The sequence below is a fragment of the Bubalus bubalis genome, chromosome 21, assembly GCF_019923935.1.
Source record: "Bubalus bubalis isolate 160015118507 breed Murrah chromosome 21, NDDB_SH_1, whole genome shotgun sequence".
NCBI classification, from domain to species: domain Eukaryota; kingdom Metazoa; phylum Chordata; class Mammalia; order Artiodactyla; family Bovidae; genus Bubalus; species Bubalus bubalis.
The window spans coordinates 39,576,238-39,592,081 of record NC_059177.1 but is presented as its reverse complement, the minus strand read 5'-3'; the positions used below and the strand labels follow the sequence as shown (position 1 = coordinate 39,592,081).

Below are 15,844 nucleotides of genomic sequence, written 5' to 3'. Positions count from 1 at the left end.
GGGGTATATTCCTTCACCAAAACTTGAAACCAGAGATTTGGACTTTTGGCTTCTCTGGTGGCTCAGATGGTAAAGAATCTGCCTGTAATGCAGGAGACCCGGATTTGATTCCTTGGTTGCAAAGATCTCCTGTAGAAGGGAATGGCTACCCACTCCAGTATTCTTGCCTGGAGAATTCCATGGATAAGAGGAGGCTGGTGGGCTACAATCCACAGGGTCACAAAGAGTAAGATACAACTGAGCGACTGACAGTTTTCACTTTGGGCTTTTAGGATTGTGTGACCCCAGGCACCTCCTATTGTATCGAGGTAGGCATGAAGTTAGAAAGCCAGCACTGAGATATAGGCAACTGGGCACCTTCAGGAATACTGAGACTTCTTAGAAAGTTTGCTTTTGGAGGTAAGATTTTGGGAATGATCCTAAAGGCATGTGTTGTGGTGTGCTTAGATGCTCAGTCATGTCCGACTCTTGGTGACCCCATGGACTGTGGCCCGCCAGACTCCTCTGTCCATTCTCCAGGCAGGAATACTGGAGTGGGTTGCCATGCCCTCCAGGGGATCTTCCCAACCCAGGTCTCCCTCATTGCGGGCGAATTCTTTACCAACTGAGCTACCAGGCAAGTGCTGATGGTCCTTGCAGAAAGAGCAACTGTATTCCCAGGGTGAACATAGTGATTCGTTAGTTATGTTTTCCAGAAATAGTCATGTCTGAATTGAAATTGTTCTCTTCTCTGCATATGCTCTGTGTCCTCTCAACTTAGTTCTTCTGAAAAACAGAATGGTCCAAATGCCAAATTCTATGATGGTGTTGTTGTTGTTTTTTTTTTTTTTTTCTTTCTGTATTCTTCAGTGCCAAGGCATCAGACCTCCAGGCATATTCATGAGCCCTACATTTGCAAAGCTAGAGCATTGCAGAAACCAGGGGACCAGATCCCTCTATAAAAATACATCCCCCACAACGCCCCATTGGGTTAGCTTCTTACCCAATAGAAGAGGGGGAAAAGAAGCAGTTGAGTTCCTCCAATTTGTGGGACTGGGGTCGGTAGAGAGAAGGAAAAGGGAGGGTTTCACTGAATGAGTCCAGGTCACCTTTTGTCTTCGGGGCAGGAGCATTAGGAGGAAGTAAGCAACATGTTTCCAGCAGTTTAGGTGGAGATTCATTTTATACAGTATATTCAAAATATCATTGTGAAATGTATCCCAAACAAAATACTAATGAGATGCTTTATGATAATTTTTTTCTTACTAAGCATTTGAAATCCTTGTGTGTGTTTTATAGCACAGCAGAGTTCAGGGTTGGCCCCAGGTGACTCCTGTAGTTGACAGTATAGTTGGAAGGGGTTCTGCTCATCCCCAGTTCTCAGTTCAGATGTGAACATATGCCTTTGTGGAACATCCTATTTTTTTGTTGTAGCGAGAATGAGTTGTTTTCTCAGCAGTTAGCTGGTGTTAGGATAATGCCTTCCTGTGTAGGCTGTAGTGTTAGAATTCTCTTTGCAAGCTCTTGTAATAATTTTCAGGAATTATCACTTTTATCATTGTATTTTTAGTTGCAACTAGAGAGATTCTTCCAGTGTGAAATCTCTTAAAGGACAAAAGAAAATACACTGTTTCTTCTGGGGGACATAGGTTGGGGCAACCTCAGTATCTTGAGGGGTCCTTGGAACAGAATGTGTAATATGAGAATGGACCTGGTTCAAAGGTCATTGTAGCTTCCAAACATGTTCTGTGTTAATGTTTAGGTCTCTAATTTTTTTAAAAAAAGAGCTAAATATGCACCATCTATTTCCCTGTTACAGGCCCGCAGACTTTATAGGGAGGTCTCAGTGGAGCTTCATTTTTCCTCTTCTGTCTCTTTAAAGTGTCTGGGTTTGAATTCCTTTCTCTGTCCTGTGCAGTGTAATGTGACTTTGACAAGGTTCTTAACAATTTTGTGCCTTGGGAACTATGAAAGCTGGGAGGATTTACCCCTTAGAGTTCTGGGGAAATTAAATGAGATCATCCAGCTGAAGAATGCGGTGCCTACCAGCACATAGTTAAGTGCTAAAGAAATATTAGCTATCTCAGCATCTTTATTAATTATTTTTGTTAATTTTAGAGACTTAAAGAAGTACAGGAGGAATTATAGGAATGATTTTTTTTTTTGATGTTGACATAGAGGTTAAAAAAATACTTCTTTATGAAACATATTAACGACCTTTTTTTTTTTTTTCTTTCTTCCACAGTATCTTTAGCTCCACTATTCCACTACTGTTTTGTCCTGGATTTAGCATCATTCTGCTCTGGGTAAAATTATTTTAATATGAACTCTCTGGTTATAACATCTTCTCTCATACTGAGTGAAGGGAAAAGTCCTTAATGCATTTCACAAACTCCTTTCTTGGAAACATTGGTTCCTGAATAAAATCTGAGAGATCATATATGATTTCTACATTACCTAAAATATGCAGCCTTATTGGTTCTACTGTGGGGATATCAGAAAAATGGTTTGCCAACTGTAGGGTGGTACAAAAGAAAAACCTGAAGTTTCTGCCAGCTTCTAACCCCACCCATTTTTCTCACATTTTCACTTAATACTCACTCACTGATTATGCAGAAGTGATATTTAAGAGTGAATGTGTTTAATAAATCTCTGAAAGCAATATTTAAAGGAGTGTTTATTTTTCAAAATTCACTCAGGATTTCTGTAATCTTCAGGCCTGTAGTTCTGGTACATGGTTTGTACCAATTTGTTTCAAAGTGTTTTATTGCATATCTTTCTCATCTGCTGTCTAAAAATCAAAGGAACAGTTTGTTCCATTCAATTTGCCTGATAGGGGAGCCTCCAAAGATACAAAGTTGCCTTTCGGCATCATTATATTAAAAAAAAAATAAAGGAAACTGTCTTTTTATACCCCCTCCTAACCCCAGTTTGACTATATTGCAGAGTCATAAAAGGATTTACATTGAGAGTTGAAATTGTCTCCTTGAAATTGATTTTATCCATCTTCTTATATACAAATAGTTAGGAGAGGAGAACAGAACTGAACTTTCAATTTTGAACTTAACTCTTCTAAAGTCCTAAAACTGCTTTTCCATTTGACTCTTCAAATGGATCTTGCAGTATAATTGGTCAGAGTCAGACGTTTTAGAAAAGGCACAACCAAAAATGAAAACAAGAATAAAATTGCTTATTTAGTAGCTGCCAGTTGTTCATCAGAAACAGACTTTGGGTTAAATACTTCTTTTTCCTAAAAAAGCAAACTGAGTCTTTTTCATACAATCAGTTGAAGCCGTTGCTTATAGAGCTAGTTAAAGCTGATTTAGAGATAAATGCTTTAGCCATCTTGATGTGATCTGATGAAAATTTCCATGTGGTTAGAGTTTTTAATTAAATCATTTTATTTAAGATTGTAATAGCCCTTTTAAATTATTTTCCTTGAGACTTGCTTTGTGTTATTTGAAGTTAATAATTCCTCTTGAAGCAAAGCAGAATGCACAATATTTCTTCTGATGATTTCTTTCTGCAGTTGAGAACAAAGCAAACCACATTATTGCTGGAAAGGAAGTGAAGCTAATGCATAATACAAATGGAGATAACAGAAATCACTTGAAGCCCTGGGATATTCCGAGTATCAACATTAAAGTGGTTGCCTGGGCAATACTACCCTATTGCTTGGGTAATTTTTTTCTCTTAAATTCCAGGGGCAGATCTACCTTAATTGAATCAAGCCCATGAAAGGTTTGATTCTCAGTATTTCAGGAAGTAGAAATGGTCCTGTATATGGACTTAGAATAAAGAAGAGAGAAGTAATTTGGCAATTTATTGTCCTACCAGTCACAACATATATTTGTCCCTGAAAACTTTTTTGTAACTATAGACATTCCTGGACAGTTACTAAGGACAAAATTTCTGTTCTTGTGCAAAGATGAACTCCTGTAGTTTAATTTATTAATTATTCTTCACTCGGGTTCCGTACTGTTCTATTGCTCACACGTGTAGAAGAGACAGGGCTTTTTTTGTCGTTGTTGTTATAGTGGAGTGTGGCTTTTGATTTTATTAAGGCAGATAACATAATTTATTCATTAAATTGAGGTCAAATTGGTATATAATGTGAGTTTCAGCTGTAGAACATTATCATCCTGTGTTTGTATATACTTCAAAGTGATCCCCACCATTACCTGCCATCCATCACCATAAAGTTCACCCCCACACCCCTATCCCCTGTCCCTGTGCTTCCTGCTGCTGCTGCTGCTGCTAAGTCACTTCAGTCGTGTCCGACTCTGTGCAACCCCAAGACGGCAGCCCACCAGGCTCCCCCGTCCCTGGGGTTCTCCAGGCAAGAACACTGGAGTGGGTTGCCATTTCCTTCTCCAATGCATGAATCACTTGTAATTTGCTGTCTTTTTGACGACAGCCATCCTGACAGGTGTGAGATGATACTTCACTGTTGTTTTGATTTGCATTTCCTGATAGTTAGTGATGTTGAACATCTTTCCATCTGCCTCTTGACTACCTGTATGTCTTCTTTGGAAAAAAGTCTATTTGGCCTCTGCCCGTTTTTTAAATTGGGTTCTTTTGTTGTTGTTGAGTTACATGAGTTCTTTATTTCTGATATTTATTGAATGTATCATTCACAAATATCTCCTCTCCTTCAGCTGGTTACCTCTTTGTTTCATTGATGCTTCCTTCACTGTGCATAAGCTGTTTAATTTGATGTAGTCCCATCTGTTTATTTTTGCTTTTGTTTCTCTTGACTTTGGAGTCATATCCCCTCCCTTAAGAAAAAAAAAATCTTTAAGACCAATGTGAAGGAGATTACCGCCTCTGTTCACTTGTAGGAATTGTATGGTTTCAGGTCTAAGGTCTGCAATCCAGTGTGAGTTAATTGTTGTGTATGGTGTAATATGGTGGCCTGTTTTAATTCTTTTGCATATGGTTGTCCAGTTTTCCCAGCACCATTTTTTTTTGAAGAGACTGTTCTTTCCCCATTGTGTATTCTTGGCTCTTTTGTTGTGAGTTAATTGTCCATATCTGTGTGGGTTTTTTCTGGGCTCTCTAGGGTTCCATTGATGTGTGTGTCTGCCTTTATGCCAATATAGAGGGTTGTTTTTTTTTTTTTTTTTAAAGAGAATCATTTGGGGAGGCAGAGAGAAGCCAGTTAGGCTTAAAGCCATACACTTGTCCATGTTTAAATGATGATAAAATTGCTTTAAAAAAAATTCACCCACCTTCAATATCCATGGTAGGACAGTGTATACGTCTGTAAGCATTATATAGGCAGGTAATTTTTTTCTTATAAGATACTGAGAATATAGTTATGCACTGTTTAGCTCTAAAAGAAAATATAATGATAATAAGTATTCTTACCTTCTTTCTTTTCCTCCATTGTGTTTGTAAATAGATGTTTCTGATTTGTCTCTAATTAATTTTCTTTTGCTAATTGGACATGTAAAAGCAAGTAATTGCTTGATTAAACTAGTGCAAATCCTAATTCAGGTGAAAAGGGGCAAAGGGGAAAATTGTAGAAAGTAGTAGTAAAATAAAACTGAAGATAAACCAAGTAGGCTTTTGGTCAGACTCTTGAGGGTCCCTTGGACTGCAAGGAGATCCAATCAGTCCATTCTGAAGGAGATGAGCCCTGGGATTTCTTTGGAAGGAATGATGCTAAAGCTGAAACTCCAGTACTTTGGCCACCTCATGCGAAGAGTTGACTCATTGGAAAAGACTCTGATGCTGGGAGGGATTGGGGGCAGGAGGAGAAGGGGACGGCAGAGGATGAGATGGCTGGATGGCATCACTGACTCGATGGACGTGAGTCTGAGTGAACTCCGGGAGTTGGTGATGGACAGGGAGGCCTGGCGTGGTGCGATTCATGGGGTCACGAAGAGTCGGACACGACTGAGCGACTGATCTGATCTGATCTGATGTGAATATTAGGCTACTATTTGTTTTAAATTTTCCCTCCGTGAACAACCCTTTCCCACCCCCACCCCCACCCTCGACACAGGTGCAAATGTACATTTTATGAATGATTTGTCTTCAGCAGCAGCACCCTGCGGGCCTAGGTGATGAGCCACTGTTTTCTGCTCTTGCCAGTATCCCTGCCAGGGCAGAGTCACCTTTTCAAAGCATACATTGAGGAAAATGTTATGCAGTTAGATTATGGTAATGGTTGTACAGCTCTGTAAATATACTAAGGCCCATTATGTATCAAGAAAGCTGTTTTAAAGGAAAGCACGTACGAGACATTGATTGCTCACTTGGAGTCCTTCACTGCTTTCCCAGACTGACCTAGAGCTCATGCTGCAGGGTCTTGCACGTGTTCCTCCTCCTCCTCTTCCTCCTCCTCCTCCTCCTCTCCACACCGGCTCACGGAGCTTCAGCCAGGCTGGCCTCCTTACGCCACCGTCTTTCCTGCCTCAGTATCCTCATCCATGCTCCCCCCCACACCCCATCTTGACCTCTGTCCTCCCATATGGTGCATCAGTGCCTTCAACTAAAGTGATATCTCCTTTATTGATTGATCTTTTTACTTTCCTTCCCTACTAGTATTTTTCCCTATTGCATCATGCTTGTTTCACTTACTTTTTGTATTTGTTTTACCATGTACACAAATGATAATTTATGCATGGATTGATTGAACCTGCTAGTGGAAAGAAAGCTTCAAGATGGTGGGGGTAATGTTCAGTTCAGTTCGGTCGCTCAGTCGTATCCAACTCTTTGTGACCCCATGGACTGCAGCACACCGGGCTTCCCTATATGGTGTGTGTTGTTGAGTTCCTTGGTGGTGTCGTATTCTGCCTTGGAAAGACCAGGGATACCTGCCTTACTATGTTTGCTAGAAATCTTCCTTTTGGCAAGAAAGGGTTAGGAACTACTGAGACAGACAGTGTGGAGGTCGAGTGGGTATTTTGTTGCAGTGCAGAACTCTTGAGACATAGACAGCTGGAGGCCACGGGGTGGCTGGCCAGCCCGGATTTATGTAGTGCCTGTAACATGGCCCCAGAGGCACCAGCTTCTGGGTTCACTAGCTAGGCAGGTCTGACCACACTGTGACTGGCTAGTGTCTAGGGGAAAGCTGTGTGGTGTCTGGAATGCCCTCTGCATGTGACCCCGGAGCCCGGGGGCTGAGGGCTTGTGCCTTCAGTGTGTTTTCTCCCATCTACTGTGGTCAGGAATTATCTTGGTGGGTATTTCTGTCCCTGTGGAGCTTACTCTCTCCACATTCTGGAAATGTGCATTATGGCACATTTTGCCAGTCTTGATAAGATGCACCATAGTTTTACAATGGACACCCAACAATACTTAAGTCGAGTTTTTTTCTTTGCTGGTTTCTTTTTGTTCTATGAAGAATGCCCATCTCATTGAATATTTTTCATTCAATATTTCATAGGGACTCTATGTATATATATGCCTCAGCTATATAAAAGGCCCAAGTTCTAAAGTTTATTCTTTGTTTCTCCAGGATAAAAAGTTGTCAGGCAGTCCCAGCTATAAATTTGAAACAAAAGAAAATATGAAGGAAGAAAATTTATTAATTAGAGTCTCAGTTTGTTTCCCTAACTGAAATTTAACTTTGTATTTCTTTCTGCTTTAATGTAAGAGACTTTCTTTTTACAGATAAATTACCAATGTTTGTATAATTGTAATTGGATATTTTCCACATCGTGTTAGGAAAATCAGTCTACTTTTTTCTGGTGGGACTATCAGAACATGATTTTATCTCAGACAATTGGCAATAGTGGTGGGAGGAGTGGCTTTGACAAATCCTTTCTTTTGAAACTGTTAGGGTTTTAGTTTTCAGAGGCCCATGGAGAAACTTTATCACTTGTGATGCTTATTTAGTTTTGAGCAGGTGGAGTAACTATTAATTCACAGATGTTGTTGTGATTCCTAAAACTCAGTTTTGTGAAGAATTGCTATAGCATAGGGTCAGTTATGCAGGCTTGAGAGGAGTATCTGGTTCAAGGCTATCTGTTCATAACAAAAGTTACATGCCTTTTTTGAATAATTGTACCTAAGCCACAGGATTATTGGAAGAAGTATGTGAGTCACTATATTGATGGTACTTTTAATAGTGCCTTTTTCATGGACAAAGACTGAGTGAGTAACTTATTACTGAGTTAGGCCATGGGTGGAAAACCCAGATGCCTATAGAAACTAGATAAGAAATATATATCATCAGTGGGACTGGATGGGGTCATGATTCTTCTCTGAAGACCTACTCACTGCTTATATAGCATATTTTTTTCTGTTTGAGAACAAAGTTCAGATTTCTCATTAATAAATACAGATATTAGCCTTCTTTCTCAGATTTTCTCATGTTGACAAGTAGTTAAACACGAATACATGTATACACATACAGTGGGTGAAACAAAACATCTGAGTCCATGGCTACATTCACCACGGTGGCCACCAGTTGGGATGGCTAAGCTGAATCTGCCAGTTCTGTTGACCACTAAGGAGTCAAAGAGGTGGCACAGCTGTAAAAGGAGAAGTACAGATTTGTGGCAGTTGACATTATTGCAATATTATCTATGTATGATCTTCCCAGGAATCTTGTGGAATCTAGAGACTTGATTCTTTGAGAACCAAGCAGTAGTAAAATGGATTGGTAGTAGTAGTAAAATGGGTTGGTTATTTCTGTATGATGTTTGAAGTCAGGAGGCCAGTTATTTTTTAGGAGGGTGCCTCTGAGCAAGAGTGAACCGAGATATTTTTCAGATTTTCATCACACGTGTAATGAGCCCCCATTTAAATCAGTTATTTAAGTGTACCTTTTCTCGGATCTACTGTGAAGTGTGTTTTTTTATTTCTGAAATTTTTAGAACTGTGACATAGTTGAGAGCAGATGAATCACTCTAGTTTTTGGGGTTTCTTTTAACTCTGTCAGATTTAAAAAGAAAAAAAATTCTTCCTTTTTTTAATCAGTGTTATTTTAGCGTAAAATATGGAGGAGAAGTTCGTTATTTTGCCTCTCTACCTGTCTGAAGCCATTTTTTACAAGCCTGTAAAAATGTTTTCTATTTCCTGGACCTAGGATACTATATTGCTGTGTGATTTCTTCTTTCTTTGAACTGCCTTTGAGTTTTAGTAATCTGTTTTACTTAAAAAATTCATGGCTCTTTATTAGGTATCTTTATCACTTTAGATGATGAAAAATACTTTTTTTGTTGTAGTTGGGACAGTAGGTACATTTGAATGTGATAAAATAGGTTATCTACTGTAATAGAATCTATTGTATTTGAGGTTAGCTCAGTAGCACAAACAACTGGAGGGAACATTTGTAATGCAATAGTTACAAAGGAATGCACTTTTTGATTCTACTTTTTGGGAAGCTCACTAAGTACTTTTCCTGCAATTAATTGAAGTACAGGCACAAAAGGAGATGAGAGCCTGATGGAATATTTAATTACTTTAACTATAATTTGATACTTTTGCCCATTGTAGTCACAAAAAAGATAAAAATTTATTCATTTTAGACTATTGTCTGGGACTTAATGTTCTTAAATGCACTCTAAAATTTAGAGAAAATTATATTTGATAGAGATTTCATCATCCTTGAGGGATCTTTAATTTGTTTGTTGTATGAGCAGTTATAATAGATATAAACAGGCTGCTTAACTGCTTGTCTGCCATTCTGGAAATAGACATTCTGCATTTGAAAATGTGAGTGCTTATTTTATATTGTGGTGGGCTTCTTTTTGGCAGTAACTCTGGCAGAGAACTAGGACTCTTAATATGAGAGCCATCCATCCATGCCATCCATCCATCGTCCTAAGTAATTCTCATCCTGGCCCTGGGGAACCAGAATGTCTTTGACGTTTTCTTTTTTGGATGGAAGCTGACCAATTCTCCCAGGCTTCTAAGTCCCTTTGGCATTACCTAGAACTGGACATATAGTTAAGTGGAAATACCCTCAAGTGTCACTACACATTTTGTTTTGTATACAAGATATGTGACTGTTGTGGATGGAGTTTGGGGCTGTTCTCTTCATAAACAGATTCTGGTTTCACCTTTATATAACTACCGTCATACCCCCATTCCCCTGTATCATGACGTTGCTGTGCTAAAGTGGACATTGTTATTCATTTTGGTAAGATGAAACAGTAATGTGGAGGAACAGTGTGGTCATTTTGAAAGACTTGGTGGCCACTGTTTTCCTTTCTTTGTAGGAACCTCTGACTTTCTTTAATTTTCACATATATAAATGCATGTGTAAATGGAATCCTTTTGTCAAAAACAGACATTAGCTGTACTCTGTAATTTCTGTTTACACATTTGTAATTTTGAAAGAGAACATTATTTATCAATCCGTAACTATTTATTTTTATGTAGCTTCAGTAATCGTTCTCTCACAGGGAAACCTATGGAAAGACATCTATGTCAGGAATGTTATTTAATGTGGTGTTAAATGAGCCGGTCTCTTTGTGTGAGAAATATTCAGCCAGAAAGTTAACATGGCTTGAAACTTTTTGTCCCCTCTCAAGTCAACATTTCTGTAAAACACTGAGAGTAAAGGATGACACCAAATCCTTCTGAAGATATTGTTAAGGCAGATGGGATACACAGCTGCCTTTATATTCCCAGAATAAAAACATTTATTGTTACAAACTCTGTCCGGTGGCTCTGGGAAATTAAATCATGCACATAGGAAATCATTTTGTTGATATCTTCTGTGGTAGGTAAGCTCTTAGGATATTTTTGTAGAAAAGGATTGGGCCCTTGGGTCTAGAAACATTTTTATCTTTTTTGCTTTAGGCTGGAAATGAGGTAGGCTCCGTATAAGTTGTGAGAGGTGATCGAGTTTATGAAGACTCCCTGATGAAAAGACCTGTCACTCAGTTAGCTTTCTGCATAACAACCAACTTAAGATTCCCCCTACTGAGTGAGACCTGGGAATCATTGGCTAGTTAACGCTATTGGTTTTGAAATCTCTACTTTTATCCTCTCAGCACTGAGAGACACATTCTCCTGGATGATGGGAGTAGCTGGATTTTCCTTTTGTAAAATCGTATTGTCATATTATTATTATACTATCCAGACTCTTGAAAGGTATCCGAGTTTAATACTCCTCATGTCCAGGTTTGTTGTGTGTGTGTGTGTGTGTGTGTGTGTGTTGGTTCAAGTGTCATCAGACGCAACCTCTTTGAAGAGGAGTGCGTAACAGTATATGGTATTGGGCATTCTTTCTTTCTTCTCCACCTGTTATATCACTGTGAACCCTATTGCTTGAAGTATTATAAACCACTGCAAGCTCTCCTGAGTTTCTTGCTCTCAGATGACTTCACCTCCATAAACCATAGTGGGCTTGGTGCTGCAGAACTCGGAAGAATATGGAATATATGTTTGCATAATACCAACTCCTCCCTCTTGATAGTCACCTGATAACCATAGGCAGATTTACACTTCCTGTCTGTTCTGAGAAGTGAAACTGGATATTTTCATAAGCATGCACCATTTTTAATTGTGTAATTAAGTTGCTGACATAAGCAAGTAAGCAATTTCACATTAAGGTAAGGATCCGTAAAGGCATGCATTTACATAATTTAATTTTCTGCACAGAAGATATTGAAAATCAATAGCATGATTCATAACCTCACCATATCATTGCCATGCTGCCGTTGGTTGGCTGTTGGAGTTCAGAAGAGTGCAGAGAGTATTAAAATTGATTGAATTTGGTATGCTGAGTCTGTATCTTTACTTGGGAACCACAGATTGTTTCTTTTTGTAAATCTTTGCTCCCTGCCAATGAGATGTTAGGTTGCTTAATATACTCTGTATACAGTTTTTGACTGCTGTTCAAATAATTTTTAAAAGTTGCTTTTAGGGAGCGCTTTGTCATATGATCAAAATACATTTGAAGAAGGGACTTGAAATTGTGTTTTCAATTATGCGGTACAAGTAATACATGATTATGTTCTCATGAGGGGGAAAAAAATCACACACTACTGACATAGATGGAATAAAATGAAAAACTAAATATAGTTACCTTTAATGAATAGTTGATGTGTTAAGAGAAATCTGGTGCTGGGGTGGTAAAGATCTTTGCCACCTGGTTCATTTCTGAGATGCTTCCTAAAAATTGCCTGTTAGATCCTCTAGCTAGTTCCTTCTAGCTTCATGTTTTAGATGTTTGCTCTTTCTGATAGGTGAGCAGTGATTAAAAAGCGAGACAGTAGGGAAGAAGACAGTGCTTTTGCTTATGGCTCATGAAAGCACACGTTAACACACACACACACACCCACACACACACACACAGACTCGAGACGCTAACATAGGCACCATCGGTTTTTCTGGTGTTTGTGTATTCATTCAATCACTCAGTCACTCATTACTGAGTGCATCCCATATATCAAGCTCTGTCGTGTGAGGTAGGTTGAGAGCTCCTTGTCTCAGGGACCTTGGCGCTCTTCATAGGTTATACAGCATGTCCTTGCAGAGCAGGTCTTCCTGCCCATTCTCACCTTGCTGGGTTCAACCTGTGTCATTCCTCAATACTTTGGGGTATGTGATGACCAAGTTAACCCACCTTCTGTGGGATGGCCCCTCCCTCTGTCACTTCTAGTCTGTTGGTCTTTATATAGCAAAGCCACGCCCCTTACTTTTGGCCCAAGTGAAACCCCCTTTAGACAGGCAGTCCCACTGCCCAGAGCAGATGCCTTGCACTATCTTGTGATGTGTTTGGATGGCTGGGAAAATAACTGCACTTCGGGGTATGGGTTCTGTTACTTCACACAGTCAGGGGAGCATCTTCTGATATGTACTTCCCTTGTATCTTGAGTTGGACATATCTTTGTAGATGTGCTTTATCACTAATAGTTTAGTGGGCTTGGAGAGCTGCCAGATGTGAGACCCTAAAACCTATGGCTTGTATGCAGTCAAAGAGTGTCGGGATTACTGTCTCCTCCTAAGTACTTGGCTAAAGTACTTAACTGATGAAGCTTTGGACTCTGTAGCGCCACACTGCCGGCAGGATGGGTAATGCAACTGCTGGTGGGCTATGTTCTCCTTTGCTGCTCCCTCATATTCTCAAAGGTTCTGAGAAAAAAAGGGGCTTCCCAGGTGGCACTAGTGGTAAAGAATCTGCCTGCTGATACAGGAGATATGGATTGATCCCTGAGTCAGGAAGATCCCCTGGAGGAGGAAATGGCAACCTACTCCAGTATTCTTAGGGTTTCCCTGGTATCTCAGTTGGTAAATAATCCACCTGCAATGCAGGAGACCCCAGTTCGATTCCTGGGTCAGGAATATCCACTGGAGAAGGGAAAGGCTACCCACTCTGGTATTCTTGGGCTTGCCTTGTGGCTCAACTGGTAAAGAATGTGCCTGCAATGTGTGACACCTGGGTTCAATCCCTGGGTTGGGAAGCTCCCCTGGAGAAGGGAAAGGCTACCCACTCCAGTATTCTGGCCTGGAGAATTCCAGGGACTGTACAGTCCATGGCCTCACAAAGAGTCAGACATGACTGAGCAACTTCTACTTTTCACTTTCCAGTATTCTTGCCTGGAGAATCCTATCATGGACAGAGGAGTGTGGTGGGCTACAGTCCATAGGATCACATAGAGTCAGACATAACTGAATCGACTTAGCATGCACACATGCTTCATGTATAAATGACTGAGAAATAAAACACTTTGTAGCAAAGAAAAAAAAACTGGGGATACTAGGTATGGAGACTATGATTCTAGTGGGTCTGGTATAAAGTGTATAAATTAATATCCTTGAGGATAGCTCATTTATACCTCATTCCTTCTTTACTTTTATACCTGGTTCATTTGTTTGTGAGCAGAATCTGGCTGGATCTCTGGTTCAGTTCAGATTTGTCTTAAGTGTTCAGGTTGACGCCACACTGGTGTGATTCTTGCAGTAGGCTATTCATGTCTTTGGCCAGGTCTTTACTAAAATTAAGACAGGCTTATTTAACCTGGCAAGTTACAGGCTGTGAGTGTGAGTGGACAGTGTCACAATGAACAGGGCCTAAGGTCCAGCTCTGCAGGGAGGTTTGTTGTTCTTATCGCTGGTTGAAAAATAGAATAGCCTGGAAAACTTTTAGCAACAACAACAAAAAATACTGCTATTTTGATTCCACACCTTAGACTAAAGATGAATCTCTGGAGGCAGGGTCCAATGCATAGGGTCTTTATTTTATGTTCTGTTTTTAAAGCAGCTTGGGTTGAGAGAACTCTAGTCCAACAATAGCATTTTCTGCATGGAAAAATTGATTATTGGGTGTTGTATCCTGTTTGAAGGTCACCAAGGTCATGTTAGTGACATTGGGGGAAAAGTAAGCATTGGTGGGTAATTGGTCATGTAACTATAAGCCTTCCAGGGGTTGATTTCAAATTGGCTTTGTCCTGATCTTCAATTTTTTCAACCAAATTGATCCATAGATTTTGCATTTTCTGGCTTGGTTCCATTTTGAGCACCTTTGCTGATCCTGTGCTCGACCCTCAACCACCCCCATGAGGCTTCAACTTTTGTCATAACACCTTGAGCAAGAGAGAGAAGACTCTCTCGGACTGGCTGGTGTCCCCATTCCCAAACATATATATCACTAAACTAAACCTACCAACCTCACAGGATTGGTATAAAGGATGACACCAGGTACTATGAGGAAAGCACCTTTTTCAGCTCTGGGCATGTGGTGCTTTTTAAATACATGATAACATAGTGGAAATTTGTTGCAGTGTCTCTGTTTTGGTAATCTTCATACCCTACTCCACCGGCTAGGTCACAAGTCATGGATGGGACAGCCAGTCCTGTTGCCCTGGCAGCTCCAAAGGTGGGCTTTGTTTGACTTACTCTACTGAATCACTGCAAACCATGCCCCTGGCCCCAGTGGTATGTATGGGAATGGGGGCACGGTTTTTACTCATTGTCCTCGTACAAAGAGGAAGGATTATTTGGGAGTAATTATTTAGAGTGAATTAGCTCTAAGAAGTGTAGTAAACAGATACATAAAATGTCTCCCATATGCACAGAAATAAGCCGAACAATTTAGGAAGCTTTTTAATGGGTATTTGGCTATGTGGGTGAACCTCAGTTTCCCTATCTGTAAAATAGAGCTAAAAATACCAACCTCATAGGGTCATTATGAAGATATAACACAAGTTACTATGAACAGACCATGAAGTCAACCGAGTAGTTTGCTTTAGTGGAGGAAAACAATAGATGAAGAAATGGGAAATTTTGTTTTTTATCCCTGGAAACTTAGAATGATTAACTTCCTGAGATTCTGAACAGCTTACCTGCAAGAGTACAGGATGGATTGGATCATATATACCTAAACCATCATCATTCTTATAAAATGGTTAGTAACTTAGGTTTTGACTCTGTCATTCAGGACCAAACAGCGGGCATACATGACGCCTGGTTTACTTTGCTGATGTGTGTTTGGATTTTATAAGATTCTCATTTCCCTCCAAAGGGCTTGTATTTGTAGAGTAGCTCTTGTTCAAGCTTTATTTCTTTTAAAGCCAGTCTTAGAAACTGACATGCACGCATAAAGTGTAATACTTACATATTTCCTGATTTTCCTTCATGACCATCACATTGTGAACAAAACTAATGCCATCATGGTGAGATGATTATTATTATCACTACTCTGGCTAATTTGTAATAGAGACTGTATTGTGCTTTCCTGGTGCCTTCAGAGTCTTAAACAATATATAGTTCCTCTGACCATTTTCCTTGCTTTTCAAAGGCACACTTGATTTTGTTTGGGTGCATTTAAATATTAACACAGACAGCTGGGATGTATTGTTTGAAGTGTAGTTCCAATTCATTTTGGATTCTGAGCACCTGTGATACTTGTCTTTTGACACATCAGTGCAGTCAGGTGTGGGCTCACCACAGAAGA

At 39.8% G+C, this 15,844-nt stretch overlaps 1 protein-coding gene across 5 annotated transcripts in view; it reads left to right on the top strand.

Moving 5' to 3' along the window:
* Positions 1 to 15,844, top strand: part of PTPRG (protein tyrosine phosphatase receptor type G) — a 786,384-nt gene that overhangs the window by 185,849 nt on the left and 584,691 nt on the right. Inside the window, exon 1 of one of the 5 annotated variants that reach the window (XM_025272603.3) lies at positions 3,253 to 3,658. The exons of 2 other annotated variants lie outside the window; for them this stretch is intronic. In XM_025272603.3, the coding sequence (XP_025128388.1) occupies positions 3,556 to 3,658 (103 nt within the window). In that variant the 5' untranslated portion in view covers positions 3,253 to 3,555. Of the gene's footprint in view, positions 1 to 3,252; positions 3,659 to 15,844 lie in introns of those variants that run through there. 2 more of the 5 variants (XM_025272601.3, XM_044934033.2) reach the window with 2 other exon arrangements.